This window comes from Xenopus laevis, chromosome 1L (assembly GCF_017654675.1).
Source record: "Xenopus laevis strain J_2021 chromosome 1L, Xenopus_laevis_v10.1, whole genome shotgun sequence".
Lineage (NCBI taxonomy): Eukaryota > Metazoa > Chordata > Amphibia > Anura > Pipidae > Xenopus > Xenopus laevis.
In genome coordinates, this window is record NC_054371.1 from 223,638,154 (window position 1) to 223,662,125 (window position 23,972).

General features: G+C 39.8%; 1 protein-coding gene across 2 annotated transcripts in view; it reads right to left on the bottom strand.

Moving 5' to 3' along the window:
- The window catches only part of dym.L (dymeclin L homeolog), a 256,941-nt gene that overhangs the window by 226,917 nt on the left and 6,052 nt on the right, over positions 1-23,972 (bottom strand). For both annotated transcript variants that reach the window (XM_041581086.1, NM_001093588.1), the window contains 1 exon segment: positions 870-1,051. In XM_041581086.1, coding sequence (XP_041437020.1) covers positions 870-1,009 — 140 coding nt within the window. In that variant the 5' untranslated portion in view covers positions 1,010-1,051.

The window sequence follows — 23,972 nt, forward strand, 5'->3', positions numbered from 1 at the left end:
TACTAAAAGATAACTCAAAGGTGAACAACAACTTTAATTTAACAGTACTGTCCCATTAAGTAATTTATCATAACTCAAAGCACTTAACTGACGCTGCTGAAAATTCTTATATTATACACAAAGATTAATGGGGAAATAAGAATATGTAATGTAATGTGTGTTTAGGCATCAATTTGCACGGCAAGGTTAAAAATAAAATAATTATTATGGTTTTAATCAATATGACAAAAGAAACACTAGCATGGAGCTTCCTAGTTTTAATTTTGCTGTATGAGAGCTCCACCGTGTGGTTCCTAGAGACATATGCACTGTGTCTTAAAGGCCTTGTTCACCGATGAGTTAACTTTTAGTATGATGTAGAGATTGGTTTTAATTTTTTATTGTTTGTGGTAAAAAGCAAATTAAAAAACTATAAAAAAAATAAATAAATAATGAAGTCCAGTTAAAAAGTTGCTTAGAAATGGTAATTTTCATAACATACTTAAAGGGATACTGTCATGGGAAATTTTTTTTTCAAAATGAATCAGTTAATAGTGCTGCTCCAACAGAATTCTGCACTAAAATCCATTCCTCAAAAGAGCAAACAGATTTTTTTATAAAAAAATGTCTAGCCCCTTGTCAGATTTCAAAATTGAATATAAAAAAATCTGTTTGCTCTTTTGAGAAATGGATTTCAGTGCAGAATTCTGCTGGAGTAGCACTATTAACTGACATGATCCCTTTAAAAGTTAACTTAAAGGTGAAGCACCCCTTTAATATGGTGCAACAGTAGTTCATTACTAACAGCAGTAGACAGTTAAAAATATAGGGCTTGTAGATCCACCCTTACCTGTTAGTAGAGGGATTATGACTTATAGACACACTCTTACCTGTTAGTAGGGGTGCTAAGAGTGAAGGAAAGGAGCTGGTTCCAGAAGGGCTCATTTTCAGAAATAGAATCCGTTCCAGAAAGTTTCTTCAGGTATTCATTTTCTGACAGCTCCTTAATGGTACTGCTGTTGGCCCCCATCTTTACAGGTGCTTTATTGCCTTTGTTTTACTAGAAAGGTTCCTGAAAGACACAACACACAGACAGGTGAACAATGGTCACTACCAATTGTTGAGTCATGGTGGCCCCCAACTTTCAGTTGAAACATATAGTTCAACACCATCTGTAGGATCTCAGGCTAGACATCCCTGGACTTGTATCTGTGCCTTTTTTGATAAATAAAACTAGGGATGCACCGAATTCACTATTTTGGATTCAGCTGAACCCCCAAATCCTTCGTGAAGGATTTGGCCGAATACCGAACTGAATCCGAATCCTAATTTGCACATGCAAATTAGGGGTGGGAAGGTGAAAACATTTTTTACTTCCTTGTTTTGTATCAAAAAGTCATGCGATTTCCCTCTCTGCCCCTAATTTTCATATGCAAATTAAGATTCAGATTTGGTTCGGCCGGGCAGAAGGTTTCAGCCTTATCCGAATCCTGCTGAAAAAGGCTGAATCCTGTCCGAATCCTGGATTTGGTGCATCCCTGAATAAAACAGTCTCAATAGGAGAACCAACAGTCAGACTGTACAAAACTACTTAATCATTTATACAAGTCATACAGAAAGGTTTTAATTTCTGAGCGTTAATTCAGGTAACAGAGGAGCAGATGTTCATCCTTGATATCAGATTTTCTATATATAATATACAGTTTGGCCTAGTGATGTGTGGGTTGACCTGAAATCCATAGGACTCACAGGCCACAGGTCAAGTAGATTGTGGTTGAAATTAAGGATGCACCGAATCCAGGATCCGGTTCGGGATTCGGCCTTTTTCAGCAGGATTCGGATCCTTCTACCCAGGCGAACCGAATCCACGTGCTAATTTGCATATGCAAATTAGGGGCGGGGAGGAAAATCGCGTGACTTTTTGTCAGAAAACAAGGCAGTACAAAAAAAAGTTCCCTTCCCACCCCTAATTTGCATATGCAAATTAGGGGTTGGATCCGGCTTGGTATTCGGCCGAATCTTTCGCGAAGGATTCGGGGGTTCGGTTGAATCCAAAAAAGTGGATTCGGTGCATCCCTAGTTGAAATGGGTTGGGTGTGGGTCAGACTTTGGGAAGTACACTTTGCCTCTGCTCCAGAAAGATCCGTGTATTGGAACCATCAGCACATACAGAAGTCATGTACACAGAGGGAAGATGCGGCTAAGGGTTGGGTGCTGGTCCTACAATGACAACATTATGCAGCTGATAGTCGGGTGCTGGCTAGGGTTGGGTGCAGGTTGAGTTAACAGCACCCATGCACATCATAGGTTGGCCATTTCCCTATAGGCAATCTGTAAATGATATCCTTATAAATCATGCGTTTCTACATCAGAATATGCTGTTTATAAATTGAAGATACACATGTTCTAATCTGCATGTGTCTTGAAGTGTTTGTTTGAATTGGAGTAAAAAAAAGTAGAGGGATGCTCTGTGTGGTGAGTGTGGCGCGGCATGGTAAAACAAGCCCCTCCCACAGCCATAAGCCACACCCATTGTTATAAAGATGCCTCACACACCAATACTTTCTGGTTTCACCTACTTTAAAGCAAAGCCATTTTGCTATTTGCTTGTAATGATAGTTTGATACCCAGTATGCATAGAGTTACATATGTGACCTGTAGAGACCCCAAAATGAAAATTGTGCATATGACTTTTCTTGGCTGCCAATTCAGCGTCTGCAAACACAGTACCTTTTGTGTGTATTGTGTGTCATAACATAGCACAACCCTATCTTATTCTACATTACCCAAGATTATTTCATATATATCATTCTCTCACTATTTCTTCATCTGCTGCTGTTTTTAATCCTTCATTTTCTCTTTTTGGTTTCCCCTGTTTTCTACTGTCCTTTTCTCTATAACCCTCTCTGATGCCTCCACCTTCTTTATCTGTCTAACGCCTCTTTATCTTTTCTACTTATCTCTCAGCAATCTTTGCTCTCATTTTATCCTCTATATATTTAACTATAATACATTTTATTTGCATGTAGAAGTGTAGAGGAGTTAAAGAAAGTTCCGGGATTCAAAACTCTTGCATCCCCGCTGAGGGGATACTATTTCACAGGAATTGAGAAGTGAAGGCATGGCATCCCTGTGCATCCCTCCCTAATTCCAGCACTGTTTGCCTCCCATCTTTAGTTCAAAAACTGCACCCCCCCCCCCCAGTGGGTGCTACTGCCCCCCCTCCACTGTCTCCCATCCCACCACCATCAAGTGGAAGTTACTGAGAAGAGTCTGGAGTAGAGCAGAAGAAAGACAGGGGAATGGATATATATATAGTGAATAAAGTACCATATTGTAATATTAAATGGGTGGTTTTCAGACAGATCACCAGAAATAATGACTTTTTCCAATGACTGACCGTTTTTCAACGTGTGACCGTTTTTCTAATATTGAAGTGTAAAGTGTCATTCTTCACCTTCTGAAGTTGCTCTATGGCGGGGGGTCGCCGACCCTGTAAACTGTTCTAAATGGATACATTCAGTTGATACATTTGTTATGTTTGTCCCTGCTGAGCAAGAATCTCTGGGTTTCATTACAGGCAGCTGTTAGAATTGATACAATAGTTACTAATATTCCAGAGATGCTGCTGAGAAATGGATCAACTAAATGTTGTAAAATTGTAACAGTTCAGAGTCTGCACCTGAATTACTGAGCTGTCAGACTCAAACACCAGAGAAAAAAACATTCAACTTTACACTTAGATTTTGGAAAAACAGTAAAAAAATAAATAATGGAAAGTTATTGAAAAAAGCCTTTATTTCTGGGGAACAATTTAAAAACAATTGAATTGAAAAATGTGTTTGGAAGGTGAACAACCCCTTTAAGATAAGATCCTTTATATTCTATAATAATATAAGAATAAGTCACGAGGAGTTCCATGACCATAAAAACATGCAACTCCTCATATTTCATATATCCTCATACTTTGCAAAAGGGGCTACATTATTTATTATGGTAAACAAGTTTCAGGGAGTCATATGTCGGAAATGACATCACTAAGCTCTGATTATAACTGATGACATCACTAAGCACTGTTTATAAGGATATAATACGCAAAAGCCATGAATATCTTGTAAATTATATCCTTATAAATGGTGAGTTCTGATGTCATCAGTTATAAACGGGGAGTTCTGATTTCATTTCACATGACTCACTGAAATTTATGATGTCATCAGCTATAAATGGTAAGTAGTGATGTCATTTTTGTCACATGACTCACTAAAACTTGTGTATTATATAGTGAATAAAGTACCCCCTCTTGTAAAATATAAGGATATTATAAGTTACAGAGGAGTTTCATGACCATATAAAAACACGAGGCCGAAGGCCGAGTGTTTTTATACAGGTCATGGAACTCCGAGGTAACTTATAATATCCTCATATTTTACAACTGGGGGTACTTTATTAATTATAATACACAAATTTTAGTGAGTCATGTGACAGAAATTACATCACTACTCACTGTTTATAACTGATGACATCACTACTCACCGTTTATAAGGATATAATTTACAGGATATTCATGGCTTTTGTGTATTATAATAAAGTACCTCCAGTTGCAAAATATGAGGATATTAGAAGTTACCTCGGAGTTCCTCGGCCTTCGGCCTCGTGTTTTTATATGGTCATGAAACTCCTCGGTAACCTATAATATCCTTATAAAACAGTGCTTAGTGATGTCATCGGTTATAATCGCAGCTTAGTGATGTTATTTCCGTCACATGACTAAATAAACTTGTGTATTATAATAAACTTGTGTATTATAATAAATACCCTCGTTGCAAAATATGAGGATATTAGAAGTCACCTCAGAGTTCCATGACCTGCGACATTGTGCTTTCATATGGTCATGGAACTCCTCGGTAACTTATCCTTATATTATTATAGGATATTAAGGATATTATCGTAAAGGGGTTGTTCACCTTCCAAACACTTTTTTCAATTCAATTGTTTTTACATTGTTCCCCAGAAATAGACTTTTTTCAATTACTTTCCATTATTAATTTTTTTACTGTTTTTGCAAAATCTAAGTTACAAGAGGGGGTACTTTATTCACTATATAATTTACAGGATAATCGTGGCTTTTGTGTATTATAAATAGTGAATAAAGTACCCCCTCTTGTAAATTATAAGGATATTATAAGTTTCCGAGGAGTTTCATGACCATATAAAAACACAAGGCCGAAGGGCGAGTGTCTTTATACAGGTCATGGAACTCCGAGGTAAATTCTAATATCCTCATATTTTGCAACTGGGGGTACTTTATTAATTATAATACACAAGTTTCAGTGAGTCATGTGACAGAAATTACATCAGAACTCGCCGTTTATAACTGATGACATCAGAACTCACTGTTTATAAGGATATAATTTACAAGATATTCATAGCTTTTGTGTGTGTATATATATATATATATATATATATATATATATATATATATATATATATATATATATATATACTGGTGTCAGAGAGAGGCTACTTTATGTGACAATGTTGCTCTCCCACTCTGGCACATAACCAGTGTTAAAGCCAAATCAATATTTACTGTGTGTTGGATGAAAGGCCCAGTAAATGTGGAACAAAGGCAATTTCCAGGATGTAGGTGAGCTGCCAGCTTTTACACAACAAGTTTGAAACATTAGCTTAGATAGTAAGCTCTCCGGGGCAGAAACCTGACTTCCACCGGAGTCTCTATACACGTGGCATTTTGTCTTTGTAACTGAGTATATTTGTTTTTGCCATGTGATCTCCCTGTCTGTATTATCACTGGACTGTAAAAATGTACAGCACTGTGTAGCACGTATGGAGGTGTGTGTATATGTATATATATATATACAGTGGTGTGAAAAACTATTTGCCCCCTTCCTGATTTCTTATTCTTTTGCATGTTTGTCACACTTAAATGTTTCTGCTCATCAAAAAGCGTTAACTATTAGTCAAAGATAACATAATTGAACACAAAATGCAGTTTTTAAATGAAGGTTTACGTTATTAAGGGAGAAAAAAAACTCCAAATCTACATGGGCCTGTGTGAAAAAGTGATTGCCCCCCTTGTTAAAAAATAACTTAACTGTGGTTTATCACACCTGAGTTCAATTTCAAAGGTTATAAAGCCATTTCTAAAGCTTTGGGACTCCAGCGAACCACAGTGAGAGCCATTATCCACAAATGGCAAAAACATGGAACAGTGGTGAACCTTCCCAGGAGTGGCCGGCCAACCAAAATGACCCCAAGAGCGCAGAGACAACTCATCCGAGAGGCCACAAAAGACCCCAGGACAACATCTAAAGAACTGCAGGCCTCACTTGCCTCAATTAAGGTCAGTGTTCACGACTCCACCATAAGAAAGAGACTGGGCAAAAACGGCCTGCATGGCACATTTCCAAGGCGCAAACCACTTTTAAGCAAAAAGAACATTAATGCTCGTCTCAATTTTGCTAAAAAACATCTCAATGATTGCCAAGACTTTTGGGAAAATACCTTGTGGGCCGACGAGACAAAAGTTGAACTTTTTGGAAGGTGCGCGTCCCGTTACATCTGGCATAAAAGTAACACAGCATTTCAGAAAAAGAACATCATACCAACAGTAAAATATGGTGGTGGTAGTGTGATGGTCTGGGGTTGTTTTGCTGCTTCAGGACCTGGAAGACTTGCTGTGATAGATGGAACCATGAATTCTACTGTCTACCAAAAAATCCTGAAGGAGAATGTCCGGCCATCTGTTCGTCAACTCAAGCTGAAGCGATCTTGGGTGCTGCAGCAGGACAATGACCCAAAACACACCAGCAAATCCACCTCTGAATGGCTGAAGAAAAACAAAATGAAGACTTTGGAGTGGCCTAGTCAAAGTCCTGACCTGAATCCTATTGAGATGTTGTGGCATGACCTTAAAAAGGCGGTTCATGCTAGAAAACCCTCAAATAAAGCTGAATTACAACAATTCTGCAAAGATGAGTGGGCCAAAATTCCTCCAGAGCGCTGTAAAAGACTCGTTGCAAGTTATCGCAAACGCTTGATTGTAGTTATTGCTGCTAAGGGTGGCCCAACCAGTTATTAGGTTCAGGGGGCAATTACTTTTTCACACAGGTTTGGATTTCTTTTCTCCCTAAATAATAAAAACCCTCATTTAAAAACTGTTGTGTTTACTTGTGTTATCTTTGACTAATAGTTAAATGTGTTTGATGATCAGAAACATTTTGTGTGACAAACATGCAAAAGAATAAGGAAGTGTGTGTGTGTGTGTGTGTGTGTGTGTGTGTGTGTGTGTGTGTGTGTGTGTGTGTGTGTGTGTGTGTGTGTGTGTGTGTGTGTGTGTGTGTGTGTGTGTGTGTGTGTGTGTGTGTGTGTGTGTGTGTGTGTGTGTGTGTGTGTGTGTGTGTGTGTTCCAGAATCTGGTGCACAGTGAATATTAACAAAAATGCCCAGGTACTGCTTCAAAACTCATACATAATCAATAGCCAATAACCGCACTTGTTCTTGGTGAAAAAATGTTTTGTTTATTTATTGTGACAATTCTGCCCCTACTTGCGAGCCTTCTTCAGGATCATACATATATAAATATAATAGTCCAATGAGTATCCGCACTCCAATGCAAAATTAATGTATAATTGGGGTGCACATTATATTTGATATACATCCAGAAAATTTAAAACTGGCACACCGATAAAAATCTTCACCTGTTTATTTTAAAACATCATATTTGGACTTTGAGGACTCAAATATCAGGTTTTAAAAAAAAAAAAAAAAAAAAACAGGTAAAGATTTTTATGGTTGTGCCGGATTTCTATTTTGTGGATCCCCTCTTGTAAATTATAAGGATATTATAAGCTACTGAGGAGTTTCATGACCATATAAAAACACGAGGCCGAAGGTCATGGAACTCTGAGGTAACTTCTAATATCCTCATATTTTACAACAAGGGGTACTTTATTATAATACACATGTTTTAGTGAGTCATGTGACAAAAATGACATCACTACTTACCATTTATAGCTGATGACATCACTAGTCACCGTTTATAAGAATAGAATTTACAAGATATTCATGGCTTTTTGTTTATTATATATATTATGTATAATACACAAAAGCCATGAATATCTTGTAAATTATATCCTTATAAACGGTGAGTTCTGATGTCATCAGTTATAAACGGTGAGTTCTGATGTCATATGACTCACTAAAAAGTGTGTATTATAATAAATAAAAACACACACGAAAAATCGCACTTTAAACTTAGCTGGTACCACATTTAAAACTCAATTAAAAACACGATACTTAGTAGCAGTATTATCTGTCAAACTTATTGTAACTAAAGATATATTTTTTTTAATTTGCTAATTTTGAGGATGTAATCATACAATGGACATATCTGTTAAATATCTAGTTTGTATGGCACATTACTTATGTAAATATATAAAAAATATATCTGAGGATGTTAACCATTCTAAATTTAAAAGACTAAACAATTATTCATTCATGACATCTGTGTAACACAGGACTCATTAACCCTTACTCTCTTCCACCATAATATTAGGGCGCTGTGCTCTCTGAAATCCGGAGCTTATTAAAATAAAAAAAGACTTTATAGTGCACCCGCAATTTTGTGATTAACATATAAATCACGCACCATACTGATATCTTCCATCACAAAATATTTTTAAAAAACTTGGCAATTAAAGTGTCCGTAAGTGTAGATCCATATAATACTATAAGTGCAATTAGCACAGAAGTGAAGCATATAGAACAATTATAACCCAATTTATAATCACTTATCTCGCAACAACCCTTGCTCTAATAATATTGAATACATATTCATCAGCTAATTTGTAGACTCCACCCCCCAAAACAAAACAAGGGCAAAAAAAAAATACAAAAATGTGAAAAATATACTGAAAAAAAATAAAAACTGTCATCCACAGTTCAAGTTCCGGAATCTTAGTATGCACCGAGATCGATGAAAAATCATTATAAAGTAATTTACAGTTCAAGTATTCATTACTTTCATTTACATATAACATAACAAGTGAATATTGGTATCTTTTTTCTTTCTTTACATGGCATTTTATTTTTGGGTTTATATCCCCTTTAAATAAAATTATTGAATCATGAAAGGCGGGGCAACTCATCATCTACTTGATACTGGAGTCGCCCAGCTGTCAATTATCTACTAAAATAGAATACATGATATAAATGAATCAGCACACACAGAACATACCTACACAGGAGGAATATTTCATAAGCCCACAGATAGATATTAGAAAATCACATAAGCCCTAATTGTTAGTGAGATTTATCCACAACTCCTGGAGGTGTGTGTGCATATTCCCAATACACAAGAGCCACAAATCTCCTGTAAACTAATCCTTATAATAGGTCCTCAGTGGTGTAATTTTTCTCATGTGGCTCATTTTATAATAAATAAACATACATACTAATAATATACCCCATGTTTTAAAAATAATATACCCCATGTTTTAAAATATTAGTATATCAGAAGTCACCTGGGAGTTCCATGAGCTTTCCAAAAGCACTTGGCCTTTGGCTCCATGCCTTTATATGGTCACAGAACAACCCCTCAGTGACTTCTAATATCCTTATCATTTACAGTAGGGGGTACATTATCCCTTATAATACATGAGTGATACTCAGATTTCCCTGTATAACTCAGCCTGCAGCCTTGTGCCTTTATATGGTCACAGAACCCCTCAGTGACTTCTAATATCCTTATCATTTACAGTAGGGGGTACATTATCCCTTATAATACATGAGTGATACTCAGAGTTCCCTGTATAACTCAGCCTGCAGCCTTGTGCCTTTATATGGTCACAGAACAACCCCTCAGTGACTTCTAATATCCTTATCATTTACAGTAGGGGGTACATTATCCCTTATAATACATGAGTGATACTCAGAGTTCCCTGTATAACTCAGCCTTGTGCCTTTATATGGTCACAGAACAACCCCTCAGTGACTTCTAATATCCTTATCATTTACAGTAGGGGGTACATTATCCCTTATAATACATGAGTGATACTCAGAGTTCCCTGTATAACTCAGCCTGCAGCCTTGTGCCTTTATATGGTCACAGAACAACCCCTCAGTGACTTCTAATATCCTTATCATTTACAGTAGGGGGTACATTATCCCTTATAATACATGAGTGATACTCAGAGTTCCCTGTATAACTCAGCCTTGTGCCTTTATATGGTCACAGAACAACCCCTCAGTGACTTCTAATATCCTTATCATTTACAGTAGGGGGTACATTATCCCTTATAATACATGAGTGATACTCCGAGTTCCCTGTATAACTCAGCCTGCAGCCTTGTGTCTTTATATGGTCACAGAACCCCTCAGTGCCTTTGAATATCCTTATCACTTACAAATGCAGTTACATATATAGTGAATAAAGTACCCCCTCTTGTAAAATATAAGGATATTATAAGTTACCGAGGAGTTTCATGACTATATAAAAACACGAGGCCGAAGGCCGAGTGTTTTTATAAAGGTCATGGAACTCCGAGGTAACTTCTAATATCCTCATATTTTACAACTGGGGGTACTTTATTTATTATAATACACAAGTTTCAGTGAGTCATGTGACTGAAATGACATCAGAACTCACCGTTTATAAGGATATAATTTACAAGATATTCATGGCTTTTATGTATTATATATGTATATACTAAATAATCATATAGTATATACATGTATATTCTATATAATCTCCAAGTTACTGATATTTCTTCATACAGGATACATTAGGAGCTTTGACTACAGAGCAATCAGCATCCAGCCCAGTTAAACAAAGCAAGAGTTAGAGGTCAGTCAAGGAAGATGTAACAATACAGGACTTAGGAGATCCTGTTCCCGGGTGTATAAACACACACACCTGATTTACATTTAGACCAAGGCTTTTGTCACATTGGGCATATTCTCTACCTGGGTTGAAGCACCTGAACCAACCCAAGGAGCCTGTTATCAGCAGGTTCTGCTGCTTCAACCCAGGTACAGAATATGCCCAATGTGACAAAAGCCTCAGGCTAATGATGCATGAGGATGATTTGTTTAAGCAATAGTTTTATGGGATCTCTCTGTACAGACTATGAGCAAACTTAGGGGATTGTTCCTGCTGAATTGTGCTTAGTACAGGGAATACCTATGCTGCCATAGTTTTATGGGATCTCTCTGTACAGACTATGAGTAACTTAGGGGCTGTTCCTGCTGAATTGTGCTTAGTACAGGGAATACCTATGCTGCCATAGTTTTATGGGATCTCTCTGTACAGACTATGAGCAAACTTAGGGACTGTTCCTGCTGAATTGTGCTTAGTACAGGGAATACCTATGCTGCCATAGTTTAATGGGATCTCTCTGTACAGACTATGAGTAACTTAGGGGACTGTTCCTGCTGAATTGTACTTAGTACAGGGAATACCTATGCTGCCATAGTTTTATGGGATCTCTCTGTACAGACTATGAGTAACTTAGGGGCTGTTCCTGCTGAATTGTGTTTAGTACAGGGAATACCAATGCTGCCATAGTTTTATGGGATCCCTGTACAGGCTTTGAGCAAACTTAGGGGACTGTTCCTGCTGAATTGTGCTTAGTACAGGGGAATACCTATGCTGCCATAGTTTTATGGGATCTCTCTGTACAGACTATGAGCAAACTTAGGGACTGTTCCTGCTGAATTGTGCTTAGTACAGGGAATACCTATGCTGCCATAGTTTTATGGGATCTCTCTGTAAAGACTATGAGCAAACTTAGGGGACTGTTCCTGCTGAATTGTGCTTAGTACAGGGGAATGCCTATGCTGCCATAGTTTTATGGTATCTCTCTGTACAGACTATGAGCAAACTTAGGGGCTGTTCCTGCTGAATTGTGCTTAGTACAGGGGAATAGCTATGCTGCCATCGTTTTAACTCCACGGCAGTTTTAAAATACATACTTTTAATGTAATGCTGGCGGAACTACCGGCAGCCCACGCGCCACTGAAAATTCGGCCGTACGGAGGTGGGCGGGGCCCGGCTGTGTGTCACGCACCAGGGCCAGTCCCCCTCTAGTGACGCTACCGTCAGCAGTTTCCTACATATGCCCCCATCTAGCCTGGGATTATGTCATGGGGATAGTGATGCCAGTGTCTGTACTGTGTCTGTTCATCAACACTAACATGCTGAAAGAATAATTCATATTCCAGTCTCTTATTTGGATATGTGCATGGTTGGACCCTAGCAACCAGATTGCTGAAGTTGTAAACTGGAGAGCTGCTGAATAAAAAGCTAAATAATAAAAACCACAAATAATAAAAGATTAAACTCAATTGCAAATGATTTCAGAATATCACTTTCTACATCATACTAAAGGTGAAGCTCCAGAAGCCAATGCCTGGGGCCCTGGTCACCAAATATTTGGAAATAGGAAGGTAGGCGACAGTCTGCAATGGCTTTTCCCATTTACCAATATTTCAGATCTTCCAAACAACCTGGCAAGAAAAAAAGCCAAAGCCAATGGCAGTCTGGAAAGATACAGTGAAAAGAGGGTACTAGTAATTGGGGAACACACAGCAACTGCCCCTAAGAGCTTATAGTCAACTGTTGAAGCAGAGGGAGAACGTTCCAGTGGAAGTTGCAGACTGGAAGTGACAATCAAATACTCAGTATAATCCAGCTTGTCATTGCCTGTGTTTACTCGAAATCATCATATAGAACAACCGGAGTGAGTTAAACATTAATCAGAGGCTCGGATCCCTTTCTGAGCACATTTTATGGTTATCACAAACATCTGCTGGATGATAAGGTTCTTAGTCTGAGCAAAAACATAACCAGTTTAATAAGTGGGGCACTGTTAGGTAGTGGGCAAGGAGGGTGGCAAGGGCAGTAGGAAGAGCTGGACCAGCACCCGTCCATGGCCTGAATATTAGGTACAATAGTCAGCCCAAATCCGCCCAACCCACGGGTAAACCCACAGATCCTGCAGGCTTCAGCCGGACCACTCATCACTACACTATGGTATCACAGGGAAGAGCAGGCTATACACTGTATCATTCTAGTGAGATGTGCTGTTGCTCAGCAGTTCTCGCATGGCTTTGGCAATCTAATGGTTAACTAAATATGCAAACAGAGTCTACAATGAGATGTCACTCTGCATACTGATCTGTGTCCTCTTGTGATTTCACTCTGGTGCTGACAGATTCTGACCACAAGCCTAACACTTCACATTAGCTACTGTCCTGTCCTCATACAGACACGTTACTACTCACACACTTACCCCAGCACTCCTTACATGCTAAGTGTGACTGCAACAGGTTCATAACTATTATTATAGGGGACAAACCTGAAGGCCAGTTAGGGGGAGATTTGGGGTGAGTGCTCATTTGTACCCTGGGTACCCCTGGAACTATAGCAGGGTGACACCCCAATGTTTCTATATATCTGTAACCTTGTTATGAGCTAAGGGGGCCCAGTCTGAAGGTCAGTTAGGGGGAGATTTGGGGTGAGTGCTCATTTGTGCCCTGGGTACCCCTGGAACTATAGCAGGGTGACACCCCAATGTTTCTATATATCTGTAACCTTGTTATGAGCTAAGGGGGCCCAGTCTGAAGGCCAGTTAGGAGGAGATTTGGGGTGAGTGTTTATTTGTGCCCTGGGTACCCCTGGAACTATAGCAGGGTGACTGTTACCCCAATGTTTCTATATATCTGTAACCTTGTTATGAGCTAAGGGGGCCCAGTCTGCAGGCCAGTTAGGGGGAGATTTGGGGTGAGTGCTTATTTGTGCCCTGGGTACCCCTGGAACTATAGCAGGGTGAATGTTACCCCAATGTTTCTATATATCTGTAACCTTGTTTTGAGCTATGGGGGCCCAGCCTGAGGTCAGTTAGGGGGAGATTTGGGGTGAATGCTTATTTGTGCCCTGGGTACCCCTGGAACTATAGCAGGGTGACTGTTACCCCAATGTTTCTATAGATCTGTAACCTTGTTATGACCTAAGGGGGCCCAGACTGAAGGTCAATTAGGGGTATTTTTGGGGCGAGTGCTTATTTGTACCCTGGGTACCCCTGGAACTATAGCAGGGTGACTATTACCCCAATGTTTCTATATATCTGTAACCTTGTTTTGAGCTATGGGGGCCCAGCCTGAGGTCAGTTAGGGGGAGATTTGGGGTGAGTGATTATTTGTACCCTGGGTACCCCTGGAACTATAGCAGGGTGACACCCCAATGTTTCTATATATCTGTAACCTTGTTATGAGCTAAGGGGGCCCAGTCTGAAGGTCAGTTGGGGGAGATTTGGGGTGAGTGCTTATTTGTACCCTGGGTACCCCTGGAACTATAGCAGGGTGACACCCCAATGTTTCTATATATCTGTAACCTTGTTATGAGCTAAGGGGGCCCAGACTGAAGGTCAGTTAGGGTGAGATTTGGGGCGAGTGCTTATTTGTACCCTGGGTACCCCTGGAACTATAGCAGGGTGACTGTTACCCCAATGTTTTTATATACCTGTAACCTTGTTATGGGCTAAGGGGGACCAAGGTGTGTAGGGCTCATAAGTAATTGGACAATTGACTCAAAGGCAATTTCATGGGCAGATGTGGGCAATTCTATTGATATTTAATTATCAATGAAGCAGATAAAAGCCCTGGAATTGATTTGAGGGGGGGTGCTTGTATGTGGAAGATTTGTATATTGTCAAAGGAGCTCTCCATGCAGGTGAAACAAGCCATCCTTAAGCTGCAAAAACATATACGAGATATTGCTACAATCTTAGGAGTGGCAAAAGCTACAGTTTGATAAATGGTGAGAAAGAAAGAAATCACTGGTGAACTCAGCAACGCAAAAAGACCTGGACGTCCACGGAAGACAACAGGGGTGGATGATCTCAGAATCATTTCCTTGGTGAAGAGAAATCCCTTCACAGGCCAAACAAGTGAAGAACAGTCTCCAGGAGGTAGAGTCTCCATATCCAAGTCTACCATAAAGAGAAGACTGTATGAAAGTAAATACATAGGGTGCACTGCAAGGTACAAGTCACTCATAAGCATCAACAATAGAAAGGCTAGATTGGACTCGGCTAAAAAACATCTAAAAAACCAGCGCAGTTCTGTAAAAACATTCTTTGGACAGATGAAACCAAGATCAACCTCTACAAGAATGATGGCAAGAAAAGAATATGGAGAAGGTGTGGAACAGCTGATGATCCAAAGCATAGCACATGATGAATAAAACATTTGGGAGGCAGTGTGATGGCTTGGGTGTGCATGGCTGCCAGTGGGACTGGGACACTAGTGTTTATCCATCATGTGACACAGGACAGAAGCAGCCAAATTAATTCTGAGCTATTAAGAGACACTGTCTGCTCAAATCCAGCTAAATGCAGTCACATTGATTGGGAGGTGTTTCATAATGACCCAAAACATACAGCCAAAGCAACCCAGGAGTTTATTAAAGCAAAGAAGTGAAATATTGTTGAATGGCCAAGTCAGTCCCCTGATCTGAACCCAATTGAGCTGCATTTCACTGGCAGAGCATTAAACAGGAGGAAGCCCAGAATATGGTGATGTCCATGAGTTCAAGACTTCAGGCTGTCATTGGCAGCAAAGGGGTTTCAACCAAGTATTAGAAATGAAATTTTATTTTCAGTTTTTTAATTTGTCCAATTACTTTTGAGCCCCTGAAATGAAGTGATTGTGTTAAGAAAAAGGCTTTAGTGTCTCACATTTTAATGCAATTTTTTTGTTCAACCCACAGAATTAAAACTGAAAGTCTGCAGTTCGACTGCATCTGAGTTGTTTCATTTAAAATTCACAGAACCAAAATTAAAAAAAAAGTTGTCTGTCCAAATATTTATGGACCTAACTGTGTGTGTGTGTATGTGTGTATATATATATATATATATATATATATATATATATTAGGGATGTGTGAATCCACTATTCGGAATGATGTGTGATGAAAAGTTATGGGATTTTTTAGATTCAGTTTGGCCAGGAACATGGATTTGGCAGAATGTGTGTCCGTGTGTGTCATCTTGTTATAAGCTAAAGTGGCCAAGCCTAAAGGCCAGTTAGGGTGGCCTAAAGTCAGTGTCGTTCTAAACATTTCAGCAACTAGTGTGTGCCATTATACTCAGATATGCACCCCAATGCTGTAACTGATGTCCCAGAAACTCCCGGCAGCAACACCTTGCTCCACCCAGCGGCTGAACTGGGGCATTAGCTGCTCCCAATCTTCCAAATAAAATTCTCTATTCTGGTAATCTGGTAATTATGTTCCTTAGCCATGATATGACCCACAGATTAGTCACAATCACACCAAGTTCCATGTGCTACAGCGCTACTGAAATGGACACACACCTACTAATGACACAATATAGTAATGTAACTCACAGTAGTAATAGGCAATATTTATTTAGCATTATACCTACTGCCAGATGATAATTGTGTAATGACTGGTTAATCCTGTTACTGTTCCTATTATTAGTAGTTATACCACAGAGTATACAGGAGGAGGCCGAGAGAGGTTGGCTAATAGTCACATGACCCAGGAGAGCTGGATCTGTAGGTCACACTGGGCTTGTGGCAGAACCTTAGTTCAATGGACTGGAATATTGTTATACTGTATCTGCCTATTGTAGGATTACACTGTTTGAAGCCAGTCTGCATGTTGAAGTGTAGGGGAGGTCATGGATCACTAGGATGGTAGGTGAGTTAGTAGTTAATTATTAAACAATAAAGCTAAAGTGGGCCCTTCTAATTAATATTGACACTGACTCGTATAATTTTAACACGAGTCTATGAATAACAGGGTCAGCACCCAACATGAGTCCCTAAGGGGTCTGATCTGTGTCCTCCAACCGGACCCACAATCCCCAGTTTACATGTTCGGTCCTGCAACCTGATCCAACTGCTGCTTTATCTACAACCTGACTAGGGTATGACTGGGCCGAGGGACACCGGGTTTTTCCCTGGTCGGCCGTAGCATACCTCGCCAACATTTTGGAAATAAAAAGAGGGACCAAAAAGTTGCCTTTTGTAATTTTTGGACCATGCCCATTTTGTGGCCACACCCCCTAATTACCATGTTAATTTTACAAATGAGGGACTGTGGGTTGAGCTGTCAAAAGAGGTACTGTCCCACTGAAAACGGGACAGTTGGGAGGTATGGTACCGGCCCAGAACCGAACCTGCCGGCTCTCCCCCAAGCCACTGACATCCTTCCCCCAACACTCTGAATGTAGGTTTAATTTACACACGCTCAAGGGAGGGCGGGGCCCCTGTATGGGGTGTGGGGGCGCATTGGGGGTCACTGGGGTGGCAGCCCCGGTGGGCCCTGCACCCACCAGTCTGACCCTGAACCTGACTCACTACCTGCTGGCCGCCACTAGCAATTGATATCACCATAGAAGGGATTTGATATCTATATAGACTGTATGGGACACGATCCCAGTGCAGGGAGAGGCAGTGATAATGTTTTAAAGGAACATTGTTTAGTGTAAAAATAAAAACTGGGTAAATGTAATGTATAAAGGCTGGAGTGACTGGATGTGTAACATAATAGCTAGAACACTACTTCCTGCTTTTCAGCTCTCTTGCTTTCCACTGATCGGTGATTCTAACTGTTGCTTTTGAATCTCAGCTGAATGCTAAGGATCAATTGCAAACTCATTCAACAGTTATGTCCCATGTGGCCCCCCTTATAGTCACTGACTAACTCAGAGTTAGAGCACTGAAAAGCAGGAAGTAGTGTTCTGGCTATTATGTTACACATCCAGTCACTCCAGCCTTAATACATTACATTTTTGCCTAACTAATTTTATTAGAAATATTTTTTATTATGCACAGCCTATTTGCCCAGTTTTAATTTTTACACTGAACTGTTCCTTTAATATCCTTTTATTAGCAACCTACACAATAGCCATATATTTAGATATCACTTGTGGGTACCTGATCTGCTGTAGAAATCTGGGATACCCTATTTTACTTTAAATAGATGTTATCCATTATATGTGTGGTGCAAAAATCTAATATATGAATTTATATATTTAGTTGTACTGTAAAACAACTGCTCAGGGGTAGGCAATAGATGAAGTGGTGTGCTTAGAACCTTAGTATGCAGACTTGGGGGCGCACAAAGCACCCTGTAGCCAGGGAGACAATGCACATGCACTAAACACAGATCTTGGAGAAGGGACAAGTGGGGTAAGTAGCAGTGGCACGGAGCTTTTTCCCCCCCCCCCTATCTTAGAGGGGAACTAAACCATAAAAATGTCTCAAAATGGCATATTTTATATAGTGAACTTATTGCACGAGGCTAAAGTTTCAGCTTGTCAATAGCAGCAATGATCCAGGACTTCAAACTTGTCACAGGGGGTCACCATCTTGGAAAGTGTCTGTGACACTCACATGCTCAGTGGGCTCTGATTGGCTGTTGAGAAGCTAAGCTTAGGGCTCGTCACTAATTATCCAGCAGAAAATGAGCTTCCCTGGCTGTAATATAAGCTGATGCTATAGGTTTGCTGATTATTAAATTCTGATGCTAATTGCACTGGTTTCTGTGCTGCCATGTAGTAATTATGTGTATTAATTACTAATCAGCCTTATATTGTGACATTTCTATTCTATGTGTACTGTATATTGTGAGTGGCTCCCTAAGCTCAGTAAGTGACAGCAGCACAGAGCATGTGCAGTGAATCAGCAGAAAAGAAGATGGGGAGCTACTGGGGCATCTTTGGAGACACAGATCTTTACTGCTTAAGGGCTGTGGTTGCCTTGGGCTTGTACAAAAGCCCAAACATAATGTACAACATTTCTAGCTACTTCTTTAGTTAAGATTTAGTTCTCATTTAAGGTGTTGGTTAAAGTGTTGCATCCATTTTCCATGCTAAAACCCACAAGTAAACATCTTTGGAACATGCCTCCAGCAAGCACCGCCACTGAGCAGCAGGCTGGCCATACACAAAGGTTTGCTGATTTAGATAGGTCACCAAATGACTCGATTTTGCTTAATTTGGCCACCCAAGTTGTGGGCCATATTATGGATCACATATGGGACCCATGTAGCTGCCCTGATCTCCCCTCTGCCCAAGACTACAATCACCGAAATGCCTTCCCTGTTCATAGACATGTGGGATTTGTAGCCTTGGCTGGAGAAGAACCTATTTCTGCTACATTATTTCTATGGTACTTGTAGCCAGGACCAGTGATGGACCAAAACACACTGATTTCTGTTACACAATTACATTTACAAATAACTTGAAAACCAATAAAAATGTATCACTAATGTATAATGGAAAGTTACTTTGAACTAAATTAAATAACTTTCATTATGCAAAATGTCCTATTTGACCTTATTTACCTTTAAATGAATAGACCAGATAAAATGAGAACTAAAGTACAGTTAAAAAATGACCCCTCATATGAAAGCTGGACAGTCAGAAGGCGGCAAATAATTCAAAAGGTACAAAAAAAAAGAAAAAACGACGGCCCATTAGAAGGTTTAGAATTATCCATTCTGTAACATCTTTAAAGTTAACTTAAAGATGGAAGGGGCGTGGCTACAGAGTGAGATGGCTGCCTGATCCTTCTGCTCTGTGTGAGACACTGATCACAGCGGCCCACAGCGACTTCCACAGCACCCATCCAGCACCCAAATTGAAGGGGATTGCTTCAGGAACACCATGGACTGGAACAAAGTGAAAAGTAAGAGAAAAAACAGAAGCCCCAGACCTAGAAAGCTTTTGAATTCCTTCTCCCCAGAAATCCAAGATGGCCACCGATATGAGGACAGGGGACAGACATTTGCAGCATCACGGATTCCTGTGAGCCTGAATAGATTTTCTTCACTAAACCCTGGCGTTTTGACCCCTGAGGGAGAGAACTACAAGCATGATGAAGCTGGAACTGCTTCTCCAGACACTCCGACGTCCAGGAGCCCCGCAAAATCCAGGCTGAGGACTGAGGCTCCGGAGATTCAGGTAGGCCCTGATGTGACCAAATCATCCCCAGACGTTAGTCACCCAGACCCCTTACAAGACATCCCAGCAACTGACCAGCCGCTAACCCTGGCCCTGATGAAGGACCTTATGTTGTCCCTGAGAAGCGCTTGGCAAGCGGACCTCAAAGCCCTGGCAGATACTTTTGCCACAGTCACCATGGCTACTGATAAGAGAGTCACCGCCATAGAGAACAAGCTGAGAGATGTGACTACAGCACACAATGAGGTAGTGGACTCCTATGATGAGATAGCAGACGACATGAAATGGCTGAAAGAAAAACAGGTAGATTCTGAGGACAGAAACAGGAGAAACAATATCAAGATAAGGGGGGTCCCAGAAAGCGTAACAACAAATGAGCTGAGAAACTATGTTGGGGACATGCTCAAGACCACTCTACCTGCGACCTCTGACATTGAGAGGATCGTGGACAGGGTCCACAGGCTACCTAAACCTGCTTATCTTAAACCGCATGTACCCCGGGACGTCATAATGAGAGTGCACTTTTATCATGTCAAAGAGGCCTTCCTTGATACCACCAGGAGAGGACAGAAACTTCCTAAGCCATATGATGATTTGATTCTCTACTCTGACCTCTCTCAGACCACACTCAAGGCCAGAAGGGAATTCTCCACTGTGACTGCAACTTTAAGAGCCTATAAGATGGAGTACTCATGGGGGTTCCCAACTAAGCTTAAGATGACGAGACAGGGTATTAAATATGTGTTCAACAGCCCACAGGAAGGTATGGAACAGATTGCAAAGTGGAAAATGAAGGTGACTGTCCCTAGAGATAGAAGATCCAACCTGCCCATGGATACCACACCTGAACTTGAGGAAAGCCAAAAATCCTCTGCTGCAACTGGAGGAACTTGAACTGAGGGACTCTCAGTGTTGTACCACAAACTTTCCCCTCCCGTAGAACTTTTCTCCTTCCTTTTCTTCCTTGTAACACCTTTAGGAAGAGGAGAACTGTTCGGATACATAGTCCATGGCCGTGGACTGTGATCTGGTTTTGTGTTGACCTCTGACCTATAGAGGTCATCAGTTTTTCTTGTTTTTGTTATTTTTGTTGGATTCCTAATTTTGAGGTCTCTTAGACTTCTTTAAGGTTTCTTTGTTTTTGAAGTTTCCTTGCCGCTTTTAGGCCCTTTGATGCATATGGGTTTTATGGCATCCTTAGTGGTGTCAGAAAAGTCAAAAACTTTCTTGACGCTATTGTTGCTTTGGTTTCTTAAAAAGTTTCTTGTTTTAACCTTCATTTTTTCCCTTGGGAATGTGAGAAATGGACAATCTGAACTTTCACAGGTTTTGAACAATCCAACTTGCTGTTGTTGTTTTCATCCAGATACGGTAATGTGTCAATGCAAAGAGTTTGCGTATTATCATTATACATATGTCTAGAAAACTTAAAATTTTGTCATTGAATGTAAGAGGAGTGAACTCTCATAGAAAAAGGTACCTGATACACAAACTTGTTAAAGAAAAAGGAGTTGATGTGGTTTGTTTACAGGAGACTCATCTGAATGATGAGGGGGCCTCCAAATTCAAATTACACAAATTTTCAAAAAATTTTCACTCTAACCTAACAAAAAAGAAAAGGAGTGGAGTTTGTGTGGCGGTCGGGGATTCTTCAGGTATTGAGATAACAAAAACGTATAGCAGCAACAATGGGAGAATGATAATTCTAATTGGCAAAATTGATAATCAAGAATATACTATAGCAAATTTGTATACACCAAATAGAAACCAAGTTAGCTTTCTAAATAAAAAATTAAGACAAATTGAAAAGGTAACTAAAGGTCATCTGATAATTGCTGGTGATTTTAATTCAGTAGCAGATCCCATTGTTGACTGTTCCTCGATTAGAAAGAGACCTCCGACCTCCCTGCAACCCACTCTATTGAAATACGAGCTCTACGACACTTGGAGATGTATGCACCCAGGAGAGAGAGATTTTACCTTCTACTCGTCGGTGCATAGATCCTACACTAGAATTGACTATTGTTTAATGGACAGGTTTACACTCCCCTTATTATTCAATATTGAAATTGGTACCAGGGCATGGTCAGACCACTCACCCTTGATAATACAAATCCAAATTCAGGGTTCCCCACCACCAACCTATATGTGGAAAATGAACAAAATGACACTTCACTCTGAGCACTCAGCCCCAATAATAAAAGAGAAAATAGAGGAATACTTTAGCCTAAATGATACTAATGCAACATCCAAAACCACACTTTGGAATGCCCATAAGGCATTTGTTAGAGGAGTCTTTATACAGCAAAGCTCTATCCTTAAAAAAAAGAAAAAGAAAAAACAGATGGAATTCTAGAGGAGATTAAGACATTAGAAAAGGAAGTGTACACTAACAAAAAAACATCTATGATCCCACAACTAGAAGAGAAGAGAAAAGAACTTAGTGAATTAATGTTCCAACAATATGATAAGTGGCAATCCATACTAAAAGAAAACTGGTATGTTGATAGAGACAAAGCAGGCAAAATTATGGCACGTAAAATAAAGGGCCACAGGATAGCTTACAGAATCTATAAACTTAAACACCCTAGATCTGGTCAAGTGGTACACCACCCAACAGAGATAGTGAATGCACTGGCAAATTATTATGAGTCCTTATACAACTTGAAACAACAGCCAGATACCCATCAACCCACCCAAAAAGAGATAGATAGTTATCTAGAAAATATAACACTACCATTCCTAGATGACTTTGAACAAAAGCAAATCAATATCCCCTTTCAGAAAAATGAGGTAGAAGTAGCAATTAAGACTTTGAAGAGAGACAAGGCCCCAGGTATAGATGGATTTTTGAATGATTACTACATCAAACATAGAAGCATATTAATCAAACCATTAATAGAGATGTTCAACGAAGTTGTTAAAGTAGGTAAATTTCCCCAAGAATCTCTGTCAGCAATTATCTCAGTAATCCCCAAAGAAGACAAAGATTTAAGTGATCCAAGCAGTTACCGGCCCATCTCCCTATTGAACACAGATCTTAAAATATACGCCAAAATCATAGCCAACAGACTAGCCCCATTAATTCCCAAATTAGTAAATATTGATCAAGTAGGATTCGTTAAAGGTAGGATGACTAGTGATGCTACTAGAAAGGTGCTAGCACTTTTGCATGAATTAGGCCTCAGTCGAGGGCCTTCTCTGTTTGTCTCTTTGGACGCAGAGAAGGCATTTGACAGGGTCAATTGGACATATTTGTCTACTGTCTTACGAAAATTTGGGTGTTCTGGTTACCTGCATAAGGCCATAATGGCACTATATACTGAACCATCAGCTAGGGTACTATCTTCAGGTTCTTTATCCAGTCCCTTTACAATTACGAATGGCACACGCCAAGGTTGCCCCTTGTCCCCTCTGATTTTTATATTGACATTGGAACCTTTAGCACAGAGAATCAGGGATAATAACCTGATACATGGAGTTAAGCTTGGTGATCTGGAAGTTAAATTAGGCTTATACGCCGATGATATTCTATTATATTTACAAAATCCCACAATATCACTCCCAAATTTAGAATTAGAACTTAATAATTTCTCCAAAATATCTTACTATAAATTAAACAAAAATAAAACAATGGTTTTACCTTGTAATCTAGACTCAAAAACAATTACCTCCCTTAAAAATATATGTTCTTATTCCTGGTCAGAAAAATCAATTAAATATTTAGGCATATACATTACCCCTCCATATCACAAATATACAAGGAAAATTTTGAACCGTGGATCTCTAGGTTGAAAACACAGTTGGAAGCACTTACAAAGATGGAATTTTCGTGGTTGGGAAGAGTGGCAGCGTTCAAAATGATGATCCTCCCCAAATTATTATATCTATTTAGGAATCTCCCCATCAAAGTACCCCCAAGATTTTTTCTTACAAAGGTTTTCTTACAAAGTTCTGACACTACATGCCTCTAATCTG